The sequence below is a fragment of the Limulus polyphemus genome, unplaced genomic scaffold (assembly GCF_000517525.1).
Source record: "Limulus polyphemus unplaced genomic scaffold, Limulus_polyphemus-2.1.2 Scaffold653, whole genome shotgun sequence".
Classification (NCBI taxonomy): domain Eukaryota; kingdom Metazoa; phylum Arthropoda; class Merostomata; order Xiphosura; family Limulidae; genus Limulus; species Limulus polyphemus.
This window is the reverse complement of record NW_013666263.1, coordinates 418,666-439,948: the sequence shown is the minus strand read 5'-3', so window position 1 is coordinate 439,948 and position 21,283 is coordinate 418,666. Positions and strand designations below refer to the sequence as shown.

The 21,283-nt window shown below is 34.9% G+C and overlaps 1 protein-coding gene and 1 long non-coding RNA gene across 9 annotated transcripts in view; one reads left to right on the top strand and one right to left on the bottom strand.

Annotated features, from left to right (window-relative positions):
* The window catches only part of LOC106459727 (H(+)/Cl(-) exchange transporter 3-like), a 91,813-nt gene that overhangs the window by 26,070 nt on the left and 44,460 nt on the right, over positions 1-21,283 (top strand). For 5 of the 8 annotated variants that reach the window (XR_002610617.1, XM_022386257.1, XM_022386254.1 and 2 more), the window contains 2 exons: positions 9,149-9,355; positions 18,149-18,294. Coding sequence is in view for 7 of the 8 variants with exons in the window: in XM_022386257.1 (XP_022241965.1) it covers positions 9,149-9,355; positions 18,149-18,294 (353 nt within the window). In the remaining variant the exon portion in view is untranslated. The remainder of the gene's footprint in view (positions 1-9,148; positions 9,356-18,148; positions 18,295-21,283) is intronic. The other 3 variants (XM_022386258.1, XM_022386255.1, XM_022386260.1) reach the window with 1 other exon arrangement.
* LOC111085842 lies at positions 433-21,217 on the bottom strand. Its single transcript, XR_002610618.1, has 4 exons — positions 20,541-21,217; positions 20,273-20,275; positions 11,352-11,358; positions 433-444 (listed from the first exon to the last, which is right to left on the bottom strand). It is a non-coding gene; the product is annotated as an uncharacterized LOC111085842 (long non-coding RNA).

Here is a 21,283-nt window from a genome sequence, read left to right as displayed (position 1 = left end):
TACAACCAAAAATATTGTTCACAGCAAAAATACCCAGCTGATGAAATAAAGCATTCTAATCTTTATAAGTAAGAACCAAGAAAAAAAAAGTATATTTAAGTAGCTATATTTATTACTAAGGCAACTTGTTTGTATTGGAAGGAAGTATTAATTGTTTAAAATGTCTTAATCTTTGCAATACAGCACATACGTATATGTACCACAAAAGTGTACACTTGATGAAACTGATAAGATAATGTGTACATGCATAATATAATCTGGTATTTAGAGTTAAATGTTTTTATGTTTTAATTTCATACTGTAGTTGAAAGGAATGCATAAAACATATAAAACAAATGATAAGGTAGTCAATATTGTTCCTCATCCCATACACATATAAATCATCTTATGTTTTTCATTATCAAGAATAAAAATTAATTTCTTATTTTTCAAAAGTTAATTTAACTTGTTTATGTCCAGCAGTACGTTTTTTATATATTTTGTTTGTTCTTGCATAAAAACTTCACAGAAATACACTAAACTTTTTTTTTAATATTGAGCATTATTTTATATAATCCAAACTTGTCATTGCAGTCTGTTCTAATTGTATAAAATATTGCAGAATATTCCAGTTCCATTAATTTATCCTATGATTAGCTATTGTCTAACAATAAATTAGAGCTGGGTAATTAAATCTGTTCATTTATATAATCGATTAGTTGTGATAAACAATTACACCAATTAGTGTCATGTAAAATAATTAATTAATCAAAATTGTGATTTAATCAGTTAATGTGAGAAAAATAATCAACTAATAAAAATTAGTGTTTATGATTACTACTATTTCTGGTTATTTAAATCATCCAAGTAATCAAAATATTACATTATGATTTATCATTATTATTTTTCATTCATTCATGGTTGTTCAATTTAATCAGTTAGTGCCATTATTCATGAAAATAATCAACTAATAAAAATTATTGTTTCTAATTATTAGTATTATTACAGTTTCAATTTTGCCAACTATCCAAGTCTCATGAGAATAATTGATTAGTTTAATATAATCGATTAATGTCAAATTCCATTAATTGCCCAGTTCAACAAAAAAATGGGGAATTTTTCTTTTGTCAGCTGGGCTATTGATGAGCTTTATTTAGTATTTATATTATGTTTAAATTTTACAGAATGTTAGTGTTAAAGAAAAAGTTTAAAAATATAATAAGGAGTTATGTTTAACCAATAGGAAAGATGATCATAATTGGTTCTTCAAGCTTCTGGTAGGTAAAATACAGGTATTTTAAAGCTGCAGTACTCAATGGGTTATAGAGTATATGCTTGGTTTATAACAGAGAATAATGAAATTAATTCACTTCTAATGCAGCAGTTTAAATTATAATATTGGGTGGTCTGTGATGAAGCAAATTATAACATAAATGTTTAGTGAGGAACCTTCTGAACTGAATAATTAATTTAATATAACTTAACTAAGTTTTCCAGTAAGGAAGATCTTATTTTAATAATTACGATGTTTTGACCCATAGTACCAGGTCATCATCAGACAAGAGTTACATTCAAAAAGACAGTTGAATTAGAATTCAAAACTTTACATCTTAACCGTTATCAGCTCCACTAAGTCTTCCACAGAGAATTCTTCTTCATGGGACTGTAGAAGCTTGATGACATCCATCTCTTATAAATCTTCAAATTCATTCCTTCCAAAATTTGGCCAAGTCTGACAATCTCAGCCACTTCTGAAGATTTATTCATGAATCCTGAGAAGTCATGGACACACATACACTTTTCACAGGGTCTTCCAAACAGCATTTATGGTGGTGGTCTTCACTTCACCCAGCTACTCTTGATGTTTTTTATGACATGCAGGATGTTTTAGTTACATCAAAAATCATGAATTGATGGCTTGTCAGGTTGAACAGTAGCATCCAGCAACTGGGAGAATGTTTTCCTCAAATAGTAACTTTTAAAAGTTTTTATGATGCCCTGATCCATGGGCTGTATTAAGTCTGTGGCATTGGGCTGTAGAAATGTCATTAACAGTAAGGTGCAGCTCAGTCGGGTGTGTAGGGTGTCTCAGAGCATTATCAAGGAGAGTAAAGGGCTTGAAAATAATGTTAGACTCATGGCAGTATTGCTCCACTTTGATGCAGAAACAGTTGGCACCAGTCTTCAACGAAGTTCCAGTTATCCAAGCCTTCCTATTTGATCTCCAATGAATTGGTAAGGTGTGCTGACTAAGACCTTTTAAAGCTCGGAGATTATGGGAGTGGTACACTAGTAAAGATTTACACTTAGTCACCCTTGGCATTGTTAGTCTATTCTTGACTTCCTTGAAACCTACAGCAGGCTTCTTTTCCTTTGAAAAAGTATATTTTGCTTGGCATGTGCTTCCATAATAAGCCAGTTTTGTCAGCATTAAAACTTGCTGCAGCTTGTATCCCTTAGCCACCAAAATAGCTTTAAACTTGTCCTGGAACATAGAAGAACCAACATCATCAGTATTGGCTTTGCCTGTAAGCTTCATGTTATGTATATTTTGGCACTTCCCGAACTTTTCAAACAAGCCTCTACTTGCTAAATAGATTTGGCAGTTAAAGCCCCTTCCCCTTTTTGTTGTAGGCAATCTTACAACTTCATTGCCTTTGCATGGATGACACTTGAGTTGATTATTATCATCTTCTGATTCTGGTCTTCCACCCAGGCTCCATCATCTTTTCCATCTTCTCTAACAATGGTTTTCTCATTCTTGACATCATCTTTGTAGCTAGTGGAGTTGACTGAGCTTTTAATTTTTTCTGCATTCATTTTTATTGTGTGGTTCTTTTTTTCTTGAATTTTTCATGTTAAATGCAAGATTAAGCGATGAGGCTGACTTCTCACACTCAAGTCATTGAATTATTTCGAACTTGGTTTCTAGCATAAACATCTTCTTTGTTTCTACATGGAGTCATCATGGGGTGGAGGAACACTTACAGGACATTTGGGGGTTGCCATGTTACAAAAAAGTAGTCCAAAATGTGCATAAAAACAATACCTTTTCACTGCCTAAGTGAACGAGTTAGTAAGTGACAGCACACTTGGCAGTGACACCACTGTGCACTGCAATATCCACAATGCCACAAAACTGCATATATAATGAAAATTACTAAAATAAAAGAAATAAATTGCAAAGGGAAATTTTAAATTGCATCACATTTTACCTGTTTTATTAAGCTTAGCTTAAGATATCTTATATTTTTTCTTTTTCCCTTTTGCCCTTCACTAAACATTCTTAGTTTTTATTTTATTATGGGTAATTGGGCTAATAAATTTTCTTTTTCTTTATCTTTTTTTTATTTCCACTTTCCTAGAATCCTATTTCTTTTCAGCTCATCTCATGTATTTGCAGACTGCACTCCATGCTTTACAAATGTTTGTTTTAGCTAGAAACAAATGTGCAAGTGCAAATATGTGTAAAAAGGACCTGTGTAAAATGAGGGACAGGTGTTAACAGCCTTTTACTGGATCAGCTTAATGTTGACACACAGGGGCTAAAACAGAAACATTTATTAGAGTTATAATTGTACAATAAAATATTCTGTGTATGTATTACCCAAGTAGTGATTTTTTAAGACTATATATCTTCAAGAAGCTGACCTGACTTATTCCATCTAAGAAACATATGCTAATATAATAGTCATGTCTATACTGTGGTTATATTCAAGATTAGCTTTATTTTTGCAAGGACATTAATTCATAGTTTACTCCTGTTTATATTCTAATGAAATAGTTTACATAATTAATTTAAAATACTTTTCTTCAATCTTAATTATCAATGTTACATGTACATGTTTCACAATATTCTCCACTTATGTACATTATTTATGGTCAGACTTATTTACATACACATGATTTTAAATTCAGTTTGTAAAAACATTTGTATTTGAAGTTTTATTTACTAAACTATTCTTTTTACAATTAAAAAAAATAAATAAACATACTGTACATTTTAGGTATTATCATTATATACACTTCTGATTCTGACTGTATTATCTGGTAGCTGCAAGTCTTTGTATGTGAAAGGTTAGCTCAACTTAAGAATTTTGGTATTAAGCACATTATGCCATTCAACTGATAGGAAAAGGGTGCTCACAATCTATTATAATAATATAAGGATGAGTAGATAGATTTTATATCTGTCTTCCACTAGTGATGGCTCTGGAACTTGGACTGTTGCTCTGCTTCACAGTATTCACTCTAAGGGGCTTTGGTAAATACATTAAGATAAATGTTGACTTTAAGCCTGAGAGGGTAAGGAGGTTTTTGATATTTTCCTATAGTCCATTGCCCACAAAGGGTCCCATAAGAATGACAAAAAGTGTGCATGGAATGAATCAGATGAGTATGAAATATTTAGGCAAACATTAACCATGCCTTCAATCACTTATGCATGTACACAGCATCGTTCCACAAACTAATTGGTACAGTGGAGTCAGCATGTTAACCTGATAATGCTACTTTTGTAACATACTATGTATCATTTTGAAACATTGTATCTCTAGCAGTCTGGCAGCTTGCCAAGGCTTTGTCACATTCTTTTAAGTAGACATATACTTTTTCCAATGTAATGATATACTACCAATTCATAAATGTTTGTACAGCTTTCAACAGTTTGTCTTTTATTTATCTATTTACTTTGCAAGAAACTTGTGTACCTGTCTCTTGTGTTGGTTTTGTAGATCTAAAATCCTTGTGAATTGTCTTTTTATAGTTCCAAGGGAAATTTCAACATTTTAGCTGCACTAGATTGCTGTGTTCTCAGCTTACTTCTGGTGATAAGTTGTTTTAACTTTCTTCACTGTATCCAATGTACATTGTTAGTTGGTCATAGATTATAATTTTTTTCCCCCTGCCATATTCATAGTTAAATTTGCCTTAATCATATGGTTCAACTCAACAGATATCCTTTTTTTCACAGTGCTAAAGTTTCAAGCTTGTGTCCCTTAATAATCACAGAATACGAGTCATTTAATGTAACTCTTCCAGAAAGGAGCAATTTTAGGCACCATATGCACGTGCAAGTCATTACATTTCATTGATGTGGGGGTGGCAGACCTCCCCATTGGAGAGGTTTGCCCACCACTTGTTTGTTGTTAAGCTCAAAGCTGCATAATGAACTATCTATGCTGTGCCCACCACAAGTACAAAAACCCAGATTTTGGCAGTGTGAGCCCTCATACTTACCACTGAGCCACTCCCATCCTATTTGAAATATCAGGATTTAATCTTGTAATATTTGTAAATTTTCTCTACATTATGACTCCCACTGGCATGAAAATGTTACTATTTTTATGGATGGATGTGGTAGTCATACTGTATTACTTAAACCAGTAGAAGCATCTACTATCAGAAGAGACTAAGGGGTTAGGTTTAATGGTAGTTTGAAACAGTGTCACAATGCTGTAAAACTGGAAAGAGAGTCTGAAATAATTTAAGCTTTTTTGTTAATTAACCCTATCACAACGGGTATCCTTTACTGCACATGACACAAGGTTTTTGTGTCTCACATTCAAAATTTTATTAAACTACTTTTTGTTTATGTTATACCAATTAGAATAGCATAAAATCTCAGCTAATAATCTATATTTTTATAGTATACAAGTTTTAAGTTCTTACTTCTACAAGTCATTATTTAAAAATATCCTGAATTTCCCCTAGTGTGAGTAAGAAGACACATTTTCTCTTAGCAACTCATCTTCCCTATTTTATCTACCAACTCTCAAAAAAGTACAAAATTAAACTTTAATTACTCTCTATAAAATTGTCATAGCTCAGACAAACCATAATTTTTATAGTCTTCAATTTTGTTTGGTTACAGAGCTATCGAATAGAAAATCAGACCTCTCTTGCCGTACCTACCTGTCACATCCTCTCTTTCAGAATTTGTTGATAGTTTCTCTTATGTTTAATTATATATTGCCTATAACCAATAGAAAGTCAAGGTGTTCATCTATCATATGACGTATTGTATAACATGTTTTGAATGGTTAAATGTCAATTTCACTCCAAGTACCAACATCGTTTCCGTGAGAAAGTTAATGGCTAGCTTGGATGAATTTATAACGACTCTTGTCACAAAGTTAGAAAGCCAGAAAAATTTTGAGAGGTAAGTGAATTTGTCTACTTTTTGCATGTTATTAGTCTATATTGTTTGGTGCGTTATTTAATTCAATAAAAATTATAAAGTGCATTACTATTATTAGTATAAGAAAATTAGGGTTAACTCTTGACAGCAAGCAAAAAGAGGATTAAATATTTTATTTCTTGTTTTTCATGTTTATTCTTTATGTATAATTATAAAAGTAACTAAAATGTAAAAATAGGGATCCTTTTAGGTTAGTTAAGATTAGATTCGGTAAAATAAATAATAATAATAATATAATAAAAATGGTTCACGAGGTACACACGTGAGCTGCACGTTGCCTGGGTGATTTATAACTTATAATGGCATGGATAGTAGTTAGACACACTTAAAGGGCAATAAAACAATAAAATTGAATTATAAATAGATGTATACTGTTACGAACTTAAAGCTACTTACGATAAATGAATGTAGTTTCATGTTACAGTTTGAAGTCATCCTAGAAATCAAAAAAGGGTAATTTAGATTTATTTCAGTCTTTTTTTTGGTGTTTACAGGGGTCAGTCGAATTGACAGATTCCGTTTTGAGATATGGTAGAGAAAATAACAGATAAACTATAAACTTTTACAGAAAAAAAAACGTTTGAAATGCATTTAGGAGGTTTTAGGGAGTACACAAAGGAAATTTGAGATTTTTGACATGAGGAAAAGTATTTTTAATTTTAACAAGAAAATTACTTTGCATATGGACTATTCAAAACAACTACTCTATATATTCAAGGACAAATCTTTATTTTAATTTATTAAAAATACTTCACTAAGAAATATGAGTTTTTATATGTGAAAGACTTATAATATTAACTGAAAGACTGCCAAATTTTGTGAAGTATACACACTATATTGAAAGTTAGAAGTATTAAATCTATAAAGACTTTAAAGGAGTACAAAGAAGTCATGTGGTTAGTCAAACTGACCGAGCCCATGCTGAGAGAGTTAAAAACGACTATAATGACACTTCCTAAGAAAAGTCTATTTCTTTTGTATTTTCCTACCAATGTCATTTGATCTCCCATTCTGCTATACACCCTTCATCCCCTTTCAACTAAACTCCCTCCCACGAAATAAAAATTTCCTAGAAATGTTACTGCCACATTTTAACTACGTTTCTACAAGAGAACCGGCACTTTAGAACTTTTAATATGTGCAGTTACAAGCCATGCATATTCCCAGGGGCAACTGTATAGATGTAATGACACTATAAAGTAATGTAGTACAGTATTTCAAAATATTGCCCTGTACATTACAAAAAATGGAAATAAGGATTTGACATCATACAGGTGCTATAAAGTTACATTAGAGATATTTATTCATAGGGTACCTTTATCATATTTTAAAACATTGTTGCAGTTAGGAATATTTTGTAAAGGTTTAGTTTGAAAAATGTGGTGTTTTTAACATTATGCATAATCAACTCCATATTATGTATATTGTCCACCAGTAAGAGATCTTTTACCATTTTTGTTCCTACTAATTTGTAAGTTTTATTTTTTGTTTATTTTCTTTCTTGTTAATATGTGATGAATATACTGAAAATTTGGTATATTATATTAAAATGATTTTGAATATGCAAATCAACAAATCATGTGACAACCACAGCTGACATAAAGTTGTGGTGGAATGCATGTATTTTGATATTGTTTAGTGTTTTGTAGGTAGTGTGATACCACCAAAAATATAATGCTTTTGGGAAGGGTAAACAGCCTTTTTTGAATACAAAGTATTCACACATTCAGATCTTAAAGATGATGTGTTCAGATCAAGGATTTGGAATTTCTATTACAGGGATATCCCATATACTTAATGTCATTGGAAAACAAAGGAATGTCAGTCAACTTGGAGCAACAGGACCATCCAGAAAGAGGTCTGCAGCAAGTCATAACCAAGCTGTGCTAACCACAGTGTTGTGTTTTATAACAGAGGAGAATCCATGAAAACAAAGATTAGTGGCAAAAGCTGTGATTGTGCTCCAGGCAACAGTAGGCAACATAAGAAAGAAGGATTTTCATCTGAAAAAGCAACAGAAGTTGTGTGTTTCTTTCATGACATATCAAGAAAAGAAGACAAAATGTATGAACAATGCCTAGTCATGTGAAAATTGCAGTATTTGGTGACTCTTGATGAATTGTATGGGTACCTTGATAACTGTAAAAAGGCTTGTGCCATTTTCTGCTGGGTAGGAAGTGAAAAACATTTTCCAAGGTGGTTCTTTAGATGTTGCAAAGCTTTATTGAAGGAAATGATGATGATCGCTGAATATTGCACCAGGTGCAAGTTAAGAGTCAGCATACTAACAGACTAATGTTCTGGACCATTTGTACCACACAGAAATGCTTGCTTTGTGAAAAAAAAGGCCAGACAGGATATGGGTTCTCCAAGATAATGCATCCAGTGATATATTCCATACAAAGATATACTGATCATATTGGTGGATGCAGCATCTTTGGATAACTGTATAATCTGACTGCTGAAATGGGAGTGAGAAAGTTTATTCTTACACTGGATGGATTATTGAAAGCATGCAGGGAGGTGTGATGTGCTTAATACATACCAGTCTTGAAACAGATACTTTCATAGTAGAAACTACACTGTAAGGTTACTGTCAAGATGCATGGTCATCAGATAGTGCATGACTGGATGTGGTGACATGGACTGTAACAGTGTGGTGAGGTTCAAAAATCATTTTAATTTAATGTACTCAATTTCTATATTATAATGTGGTCAGATCAATTGGTATTGCTTGCTTATATGTAGGAACATAGTGTCCACAATTTTACTTTAATTGCATTTTAGATAGAAAATATTGAAATGTGAGAAAAAAGATAGTATAAATCAATCTTTTATTCCATTAAGTACTAAGCAAGCTGTGTATTTATATTTTGCATTCAAAGTATATAAAGATATTCATTCTTATTAATTTCAGTTGGCAGTGCTATATCAGTTGATAATTAGCCTGATGCCATACATTATTTATAGCAGGATCAGAAATGGATGATCTTTCTCCTGGAATCGGTCAGTATGATGATTTTCACACTATTGACTGGCAGCGGGACATAGCTCGTGACAGAATGAGACATCGATACATAGTCAAGAAAAGAACAGAATCAATATGTGACTTAATCAGAGGAACTCATGATGCATGGTCTGGGTGGTTATGTGTTTTACTTGTTGGTGTAGCAGCAGGTGAGTTAAGATAATGAAATCAATGCTGTATACGTCTTATTTCATACTTATATTGTGATATTTAATGTTTTAGTATTAGCAGAACCATAATATCCAAATGTTTTTTCAAAAATACAGTAGTCCCTCTTAGATATGACAGACCTATCTGCCATGATAAAAAGTCACATCTGACAGGAAATCATTATTCAAAGGATCAATAACCAAATAATGAATGACAAAGTTCAAGCTGTGCCAGTTGCTATTTCCAGAGGTTGAGCATAATGGTTTATATACTGTATAGGTAATCAGATAACATAGTAAATTGGTACGCTTACTTAACCTTTACCTATATCCTGTCACCTGCTGATACCATTTCCATTACATTTAATCCTTGTGTCTCTTGTAACGATATACAGTGTACATATAAACTTTGTACATAATAATTTTAGTATCAATTTATAAAATAACGTGCAATAAGTGTCAATAATTCTACATTTGAGAGACTAGAAAAAAATTGGAAACCAGGTTCATCAAACATAATAACAAACATCCCATATTTACCACCATTGCAACTTAAAAAATCCACAGTATATTTGTACAAAAAAGCTGTAATTTAAACAAAGAACCAAACATCGAAAGCTGTGTATCTTAATTAAACAAAACAGTCCCATCCTAAACCAAAATTTCACCTTGAAAAACCACTAGAGAAATAAGGATATGTATATGAACTAAATTATTGCTAGACTCTAGCCAATACCAAATAAGATAATCCTTTCTGAATACACATAAATAAAATATAATATGTTGCAGTAAAACAATCTAAAGTTTATTAAAATTCTCTAATTTCCATGATTCGTTTATAGATCATGTATAACTTGGAACTGGTTACTTTCATCAGAGCTTTGGTGTACATCAAAGCCCATGTTACGTTTCTGTATCAACACTTCAAGGATCAGGCCTCTTTCTTCTTCACAGCGACTTCCTGTTCTCAGCTTGAGACATTCACAGCTTTCCCGGATGCCTTGAGGCATTTCATTAGAGATGCTTACTATACACATCAGTCAAATTTGTCACTCAATAAACTATGAGTTAGTAACCTTCACACCCCACTAGTAAATCCTAATCAAGTTACTTAATGTCTAGACCAATACAACTCAAAATCTAATACATTCGCTAAAAGAATAAACCTTAATTCCATGAATGGGGCAAAGACAAACAACAGTTTCTGATTGCCCCTGGTTACCTTTCAGAATCTGAAAGTTTTAAAATCAAAATACCTATGTGTATATATACTAAGGAAATTGATTTGAACACCCCGAGGTACCAAGATACATATACTAAGCTGTGAAGCAATCTCTGGCCATGTGATCTCTTTGTTCCATACTGTATACACTATATTCATGTGTTTCTGTAAATTACATTATTGATATGAAGAAAAGCTGCTGTAGAGAGGAGGCTGTTATCCAACCTTTCGCCCCAAAATCACGGTCTTATGTCGTATGTGTCAGGAAGTCATTTGTGGGAGGTCAGATCAATGTAAAATCGTTCCATGCACAGAAAAAGAATCATATTTAAAAGGAAGTCATTATTAGGAGTGGTCGTATCTACTAGGGACTACTGCATATGATAATAAAAAAATGAATTCTTTTATTTGACATTCTTGAATTACAGTAGCCTGAACTAAAATGCAATGAAATTGAACCTTCTATCTTATCAGTAGTAATTTATTAGTGATTTGTACCTCACTGCCAAGAAAAAAAAGAGAAGATATCAAATAGTTATGAAAATTGAAACTCTTCTGAAATTTAATAATTTTTCTAATTAATGCTGAAGGTTATCATTTTCAGATTCCATTTTTTCTTTAATGTAAAAGAAAACACTTGGCCTCATAATATCAATCAAATTATACAACTACTGAATATTTCAGTGAACTTTCTCCATTTTGTTTGATTTTTTTAGTTCACAATCTTTTAGACCCATTACCAGAGCTTTCAACAGGTGAATGTACATATATAACGTACAATCTGTGCTGAAGAAACATTCTAGAGTAAAGATCGCTAAGCATCAGTAATGACATTGAAATCTCTCTACTGCTTAACCATTAAACTGATCATCAAGTATATCTGATATGGTACATTACTTCCACTCATATGTAAAGCTATTCTTGTTAAGTGCTGCCTTCTATATGCAAACATTTTTTTGCATGCCACAAGCCTTGAACTCCAACACACCCCACAATCAATGTGGTTGAATTGTGTCTTACATGTAAATCATCATGCTACAACCCTTCACCAATAGGAGTGTGATGCACCTGCCTGATGCATGGTATTCCCTTTACTTGATTCTAGCAAACTATCACTTCTCTTTAGGCAGTGATTGAATGCAGGCATTTTTCATATGCTCTCTTTTTACATATTCGTATTATTTTTTATGCTTTGGCTTATCAGCAAGCTGATCAAACCTTTCTAAACTTCAAGCAGTTGGAGTCACTTTTGCCTAATAATCCTATCCATTTCTCCCATGTCCATTTTCCCACCTGCATCTTACCCTTATAGCTCTCCTGCAGTACTTGTACAACATAGGAATTCTGAGGCACTCCACTGATTCTCCCTGGATTTTTTTAGGGGTTGCACTTTCCCTCCTTTCTTCTCTTTGGCCCTATCCCTTCACATGTGGTTTTGTTGTTGTTGGGATTGTATTAGGAAGGTTAATGTCTTTTCACAGATTTATCTACCTTTCCCTTATCTTCATGACTTCTGGGTGGCTCCTTTTCTCCATTGGTTTGTTTTTGGAGATTTTTCAGAGTATTTGGAATCGTGTGGATTCATAGAGTCCACATTCGACCCTTTAGTCTTTAATTACTCGTTTTTCTCATTCTGATACCATAACCATTACTTGTCCTGTAACCTCCCATCCTTTACCAGCTCCTACCACTAGGGGTTCAAAATTTTGCCGTGTTTGTTTCTTGAAGTTGAGTTCTTTGTTGCCAACAGTTCCAGTGACTTTCTGGTTTGGTAGTGGCACGTTTGACTGATTTTATTTCCCTGTGGTGGTTATTCGCTACTGATTCATGAGTGATCCAAGTTTTGTCACAAGGATTTTTTATCTTTTCCTTTCCCCTTCACTTTTGTCTCCTGTACTGATTTCTTTCCCATTAACTCAGGATTCAGCTACCTTTCAGAGTATATCCAAGGTTGTGCTAACCCTTTGATCACAGAGAGCTATCATACCTGTCAGCCAAACTTCTCCAGGTTTTTTGTCTTGCCTCAACCAATTTTTAGTTCTTCTCCAATTTTTCATAGAGTCCTTTATCATACTCAAGGGGTTTTATCTCTTTGACTATGGATGACCAAGGTAGGTGTCTCGAATGCCAATCTCCATATTCGTATTTCTCATCAATCCAGATGCTATCTGTGGTTTGTCCATTACAGGGCTGTGTATCAGTTTCGCGCATGGTCTTTTGTGCTTGCTTTAGTATCATATGTATTTTATTGGGTAGTTACAGCTTTTGCCCAACTTGTGCGTGCTCTAGGGTTGTGTTTACACCATTATTTGGAGGACTGGTTCCTGTTAGTTCATTCCCAAATGGAGTCTTCTATACACACAAACATCTAAAGCTGGTAAAGTTTCCTTTGCCTACCCACTTGGGTGTATTTTTCAACACCCCCTTTAATTGGGCTCATTCTTCTCCATTCAACAGTGTTTTCAGTTCTCCATTCCTTTACTGCTTTCTCAGTTTTAGCATAAAAGGTTCTGTTGCTCTTGAGGACTTGGGCTTCTATAGAAGCTCTTATTCCTTTGGATTAGGTACATATGTGTTCTCTTCAAAGGTCACTGCATAGCCTGTGGAATCTTGCTCAAGATTCCTTGGACTCTTCAATTACCCTTCCTTCTTCCCTTACAGACTATCTGCATTGGTGGTTGAACAAGGACAGCACAATGAAGGGAGAACCACTTCCTTCACCTTGTCCAGCAAGAGGCTTCCGGGCAATGGTCTCAGATTGTTATGTTTTACCATTTCAACATCTTGGAGCTTATGGTGGTATGACATGCTTTAGTTCATTTTCTTCCACTGTTACAGTTCCAACACATCATGTTCCATTCCAACAATTCCACCATTGTGGTCCATTTTAATCACTATGGGGGCACCTGTTCCTGTTCACTTTGTGGTCAAACATTGGACCTCTTTTATTGAGCCCATATGCTGTGGGTAAATCTTGTATGTCATGTTCTGGGTGCTTTTCACCTTGTGGCGGATCATTTTTCAAAACAGAGTGGTTTTCAACCCTCAGGTTTTCAGGTGGCTATGCAGTCAATAAGGTACTCCTCATCTAGATGTTTATGCCACTTTATTCTAACACAATCTGGCCTGGCATGGCCAGGTGGTTAGGGCACTTGACTCACAGTCTGAATGCTGCAGGTTCGAATTCCCATTCCACCAAACATGCTCACCCTTTCAACCATGGGGGCAATATAATGTGACGTTCAATCCCACTTTTAGTTGGTAAAAGAGTAGTGGTGGGTGGTGATGACTAGCTGCGAAAATTCAAAACAAATCAAACCAAACTCTAACACCAAATTACCTCTTTTTTTGGTCTCCAGTTCATCATCTTCAGACCCTGACAGTGAGTTTTCCCAGTCAATTCCACTTATGTGACTTCCAGATTCATTGACCTTCCCATAGTGTGATTCTTCCTGTTTGATATTTCCTACTCAGAACTTTGGTAGCTTGTGAGGGTCATTCTTCCTTCTTGCTATTTTTTCTTCCATTCATTTCTCATTGCCTGCATGGCATACTTTAGTGGTTCTTGTTTCAACCTTTTCATTACCTGGCACTGTTCATCTCTTTGTGAACATTATTCTTCTACCCCTACAATTTGGGATCATCAACTGCTTCATTTGGGCTGTTCCTCCCAGTCTCTTTCTTCCTGAATTCTGTTCCAGGGGTCTTTGCTTTAGATCAGGCACCTTCCCTTTTTCCTGGAGTCCCACCTCTGTTGTCCATTAGAGGAAACTTTTCAGTAAGGCATGTGGCTTACTCTTTATACATTCATCTCCCAGTATCTTCATTGGGGTGCTGTTTCTTCCTTGTCAAGGTACCTCTTTCCACCTGTTGCCATCCTTCAAAGTTTTTGTGCAGCTGTGACTGGGTAAGTTATCTTTTCTATATATATATGTCCCATTTAGGATTCAGATCCTGTTCAGTGACAAGCATGTATGCCTGTCCAGTTATGCTTTCTATATCTTCAATTCACACTTTATGGCCAAGATAAAATAATTGAAAACTATATACCCATGGCCAATAATGCACACTGTTGAGATGAGGTGTTCCACAAGGTCGCTAATAGTTTTTTCGTGATGTATTTGCTTCATTAATATACCTGTTCCAGACTGTACTAACCCATGGATGTACATGGGTAAAGCAGAAGAGGATAGCTGCCTATTCCTGCTGTCCCTTCGATTGAATAAATTTGGTACTGTCTGCTCTTCAGTATAGGGTTTTTGAGGTCATCTATTGCACTTTCTCCAGGGTTGGTGTTCCTCTAGACTCTCCACTGCATTCTTCCCCCTCTTGTTTTTCTAATGGAGTATGAGATTCCTTGCCACTTTCCAGTTCCGAGCCACTGGAATGGTGGACCATGGGGGTATCCTCCTGAATGTGATCACGTCCATTCAGTACAAAGTAGGGTGGTGGTTTTCTGCTGGTGTAGATTGTGTGCTATCCTCCAATCATGTGCTCCACCTCTGTGGGGTGAGTCCAATAGCTCTTGTGCTGTTCTATCTAGAGGGTGAGGTTGGATATATTTTGTAGAAGCAATCCATTTCTGTGTGGTAGGTTCCGGAAGTTAGCATTGCACTCCAATTTCTGTGCAGTCCTATCTGGAAGATGATGTTGTTTGGGGTGAATGCTCTCTCTTTAGTGCTTCACCTCAGAAGTTTTTGCCATGCCTGAGGCTGCTGTTGTGCTGGGGGATTCTAGTTGGATTGTATTTGGTTTGATGTGAACTACCATATTGGAAGATGGTGTGAACTTTCCTCCTACCATAGGCTGGAAGTATTAATTCAAATGCAGCTTGGTTTTGGACTGGAGTTGATTGGTCATGTATGGTCCGTCACACCATAGCCACTCTACACCTTGGAGCACATCCATTTTAGTCACCCCCCCCCCCCCCATTCTTATCTGTAGATGGTTCTTCTATAGTCTTTCTTCACCAAAATTCAAAAATAATCATAGTGTGGTTCGAAATCAAACCCACGTGTTTTTTTTCTTTCCCTTTTTCTGGTCATGTATGCAACACCTATATTCACACTGGGTGCAGAGTATGCCTGGTACAGAAGTAGTACAGTCTCCCACATGTGTTTCTCTTCCAACAGGGTTCACACTTCATTTGTATTCTTTGGATGCTTTTGAAGGATACTTCTTTCTGTCCCTGACACTGGAGGTTACATATCATAGTAGGATGTGAATTGCTTGTTTATACTTTTATAATGTTCTAGGATACAGTGGAATACTATAATTTACATTATACCTATTTACACTTTCCCTCACTTCAGTTTGCAAAGTTTTCAGTATCTTTTTCAGGTAAGATAATCCTTAAAACATTCTCCAACACATAGTGGCACTTCATATTCCTTGTACATGTATGTAGTGAGCTTTCTCTTCCACTCGTGGTGGAGAGTGTGCATGCTGACCTGACACTGATGTTGTGCACTTTTTTTTAACACAGTAGCTGGCAGCTGTACCACATAGTGACAACTGATCATGTTCATACCACATAGCCTGTCTGTTAAGCCTACAGGGAGCTTCTACGATTACCGTGAGTAGCCACAGGAGTCTCATACATTCCAGGAACTGGTATACTATGTTTTGACTAAATTCACACAGAGACCTATTTTTTCCTGTTTTTACTAAGTACAAGTTGTAGTTGTTGAGCATGGAAACATCCACTAAATGAAAAAAGTTTCTTGTACCATTTGATGCACTTACATACACATTTCACTGATCCTATCATTGTGTCTGACTTGTCCACTAGCCGCATGTTCTGTGTATAATCAGTCGTGACATCTGGCTTCATAATTTTCTCCTCAGTGCTAAAATGAACTTTTCCTTCAGATGCTGTTGTCAACATAGGCAGATCTCTCTTATCCTGCCATTTTATTGCCAGCATGTTGTCTCTCTTTTGCAGTTGGCAGTCTCTAGGCTGATTATGTGCAGGTAAAATCTAGCATAAATTTTTGCTTTTCCTGCACTGGACCACAAACACCATTATTACTGTCAAAGAGATACTGGCAGAGAGAAGGTGATGTGTACCAGTTGTCTTAGTGCAAAATATGAACTCACCCCAAAAACTTGTTCATCATTGTCTTGACAGTCCAAGTGGATTTTTTCTATGGAATGTCTGTGGTCGTACCCGTGTATAAGATCATGTCAAGGATCATCCCTGTTTCACAATCACAAAGCACAAATACTTTAGACCGAAACAATGTTGTTTGCTGGGAATGCTTTGCTTTAACTGACACGGCCTAGGAATAAAACAAGAGATTCATCTATGATCAGCTTTTGAAAAGGTACAAAAATTTTAGTGCACTTGTTCTTGATATAAGTGAAAATGTACCTTATTTTACACAGTTAGTCACTAACGTCAATGGTCTCATTGTTTGCTATGTGCAGAAAGTGAAGGAGAAGTAGATATGTATTACCTGTCATATATTTACTAAATAAATCTGTATTTATCAGAGCATTTCTTTTCCAATAATTTTGGATGTTCTGCTTCTTGCCATGCGGCATAAGTATAATCAAAGCCAAGAAGGTATAAAATTTACTTATAATGGTATCTTTTCACCCCTGCATTCCAGAAAAAGGTGGTATGGCTTGATTGTCTTTACAAAATTGTTAGTATTTGCTTATTTCATTTACGATCTGGTTCACAAGAGTTCCGTCAAAGAATAACTGGAAGTAGTTCATCTCAGAATCCTTTTCATATATTTGTACATCGTTCTAGACACCAACAGGGTTATTGAAAACATAATCATGTGGCACAAAATCACTGCCCTCACACCAGACAAAGTGTTGTCTCTGGCTGAGGAGCTGTTGGGTCATATTTCTTGGGACCGCCCAGGACAACACTATAGGCCCCAGAATCCACATCAGCCATACTTTCCGCACTCTCACTCGACAACTCCACATCTGTTAAATGCACATCACTCTCTTCTACCTCCACCTGAGCAAGGAATTATCAATCAGAACCATCCAGAGTTTTCTTTATCACTATATTTGTCTAACATATTGATAATTTTGTTTGTGTGTGAGGGGGTGATTTTTGCTCCAAACCAGCATTAAAAGCAGAAGGACGTGGTTCTACCATGGCTATTAGCTTGAAACGGAAGTTGCTTGGAGTGACTAATTTTTTTCAAAAAGTAATGGGACAGTGAAAAGTAGAAGGATGTGGTTCTACCATGGCTATTAGCTTGAAACTGAAGTTGCTTGGAGTGACACGTTTTTTCAAAAAAGTAATGGGACAGTGTATATCGTCAATTGACAATATCAGCAGTTTGTGGTAAATTATCAGTTAACTATAATAGCAGTTTAGAGGTTAAAAGTGTTTATACAAAAACTGTTGGAAAATTGCAGTGTTACGTGTAAACTCATCTGTCTAAAATTCCAATAATAGGGCTGCAAGCTTGTGATATATAAACATCTAAAACAATGTGGACAATGTTCATTGTAATATTTTTTATCCTTAAATTTATTTTTTGTCATATGATAGGAAACCAGAGTCATTTGGCTTTGTTCATTTGATTTTTGACATACAGGTGCAGTTGCTGGTGTTATTGACATAGGAACACAATGGATGAAAGACCTAAAAGATGGAGTTTGTCCACAAGCTTTTTGGCTAAATCGAGAACAATGTTGTTGGTCTTCTAATGATACATTGTATGAGGATTACTACTGTGCTCAGGTTAGTTTTTCCTGCTAATATTATGTATGTTAAACTCTTACCTAAGAAAGTACAAACCATTCTCCTTAAAACTAGAAAATGTATGAAAATCTTAGGAGTCATTGCAGGCTTCCCATGTTATTCATAAATTAATGGCTCATTTGACCCATTGGTATCAAAATATTGAAGGTCACTATCTGCTGTACAGATAAGCTATAGTATGTTATTAAGTGCATATAATGGTATATATTAACATTTGTGAAAAATAAATGGTGTATTTGGAATGTTTGATATTTAACAAATAATACATTATAAGTTCAGCAGCAGCAAGATATCGGTAAACTACAAAAACATAATCACTTTAGTTTATTTTAGTTGACAGAAATGCTAAACAGTCAGCATTGTAAAATTTAGAAATATTTATCTTTTATAAATTTTGTTAATATTTTTATTATGCAGTGAAAGAAAAGTACTTTCATCTCTAACAAAATGATATAAGTTAAATAAAATTAAAAAAGTTCATTAAATTTGTTTAATCACAAGTTGGAAAGTTTTTTTGTGATGAAATAAAGCATTATATAGTCACTAGGATTTTTTAAAAGTGGAATATACTTCACTAGATCTTCACGTTTGACAGATGCCATTGCACTGATGCTCGTAAACTCCATAAAATGGGTTTTGCAAGGGCTTGTTAGAGCCCCTGTCAAGTCTGTAATATTTGTTGCTCATGCAATCAACTATTGTTTGTTTACACAGGACAAGCTAACAGATAACTGTGTGATTCTGTTGGCTATCATGACTCTGGTACTTTAATTTTAATTGGCTTATGCTAACAATGTTACATGCACAGTAATACAATATTTCCAGACTATATTGTTGTATTATATAAGCATTCAATATTTGTGACTGAGAAATGAAGTTAATGTGTTAAAGGTTAAATTACAAAATTCATTATTAGTTAGCAAATTCTGAACAGTAAAGAAAGCTTTGAAAACTTTGATCGTTCCTGAACTAATTTGATTTTCTGCATGACATGAGGCCTCAGGGGCTGTCATACTTGTTGGAGATCAGCATAGTTCAGTTGTGGTTTCACTTTTGAATGTAAACATGTCTCAGTTTAGTCATCAAATCTGTTTTGTTATCAACATTTGGCAAATTGAATCTTGGTGGATGAACTGGATTTTCTTCTTCAGAGAACACCTTATGAAGAGACATTGTAACAAAAATTTCATGCAAGCTTTGTACTCAATGCTGAGAGAAGATCCGAAAAGAAGTGAAAGGTGGTATTCTATAAGAGGTGAATAAGTATGTATATGGTATTGACTTCATAATGAAGTAAACTGGCAAGCTCCATCCACCTCGGGCCAGGGGTAACGGAAAATGCTCAACTAGTACCCACTGTTGAGATGGGGTGTTCTGCAAGATCACTAGAAGTATTCTTGTGGTATTCAAACTACTTAATTGCCCGATCCAGACCATACTATTCCAGGAATGACTATCACAGAAAAAGCCAGCACAAGGAAAGTGTCAGCCCAGTTGTTTGACTTGTACTTGCTGCCTTTTAGAAATATGGTTTCACAGTCACCCACTGCACTGTCTTCATTAAAATACCTTTTTTTCTCAGTTATCCAATGGTGTATCCAAGTACTTATCCAGGTCTTCCCACTGCAAATTCTCCACCCTCATTCCCTCTTCTTCCATTGGAGAACAGGATACATTTGCCACTTACCAGTTTCTACCTGCTGGGGTGGTAGAACTTGGAGAGTTCCTCACTATTGTGCTTGGCTCAAACAACTAATCTGCCTTCCTCCTGCAGCAAGAGCCTGTCCAGTTGAGTCAAGCTGAGCACTCACCAACTGCTTGTATGCAGGTGCTCAGTTGGTTATAATCTAATTTTGCCCATCCCTGCAACCCTTTGAGCTTTTTTGCTTTGGGGCAAAGAGTATAATGTGGTCGAGATGTGATGTGCCCCTATATAGCCCCTGCCATCGGGTGTCACGCTCTGTGGGCTTTTCCTTTGGGCAATTTCTGAAAGGAGCTCATCTAGGTTTAATTTTTTGCAATGGCCCTTCCATCATACCAGTGTGGGAATCTAGATATTCTGTGTGTAGAGGTGGGGTATAATTTTGAAAGTTAATGTTTTCCTTACTGGAAAATGTATTTCTGATAGATGCTCATCTCTATACACCTTCCCACCCATCTTCCCCATTTCTGGTACATTTTCTTCTCCTCTTGTCTAAGAATGAAGCTATTTCAAGTAAAAGTACTTAAGGGGAGTTACTGAGCAAGGAGGTTGTGTCACCTTCCTATTGGTGGAGGGCTATTGATGCATGATGATGTACAATTTACATTAAACATGCAATTTTTTAGGTGGGAGTTAGCTCAAGGCTAAGTGGCAAGTAAATCTCATAGGTAGACATATGAGGAATGAAGCTATTCTCTCTGCAGTGGTGAATATCCATCAAAAACATATTTTCATTTAAGGTTGCAGTTATCTGTGACAACACTAAACTGTAGGTATTTTGAAACTATTGAGAAATAAAAGTCATTTCCCATATAAGTACTAATATTTATGCATTGTAATTTCATTCCCATTGCACCAAAAAAGATTAACTATCAGGTAAAGTTGAACATTGACTTAGTAAAATTACAGAAAATAAAAAGTTATAATAATAAAATATTTTGGAAAATGTTTAAATACTTGTGTTGATCTTTTTTTTTGTTTAAAATCTTTTTTTTTAAGATTTCAAAGACGTGTTACAGACCTGTAAAGACAGCATGACATTCATACAAATATAAATACCTAATACTCATTATTGCAAAGGTGCATTCAAAATGTCTTAGAAACTATGTTACTGAAGACATATTGAAAGTGACAAACTTATTGATTTGTTTTCAAATAATATTAATTTTTTTTATATCTACAATTTACTCTCTCATATTGGCAAAACTTAAATTACTTAATATTAATTTAATGATAACTCAGGCTATAATTATGTTAGAAATAGTT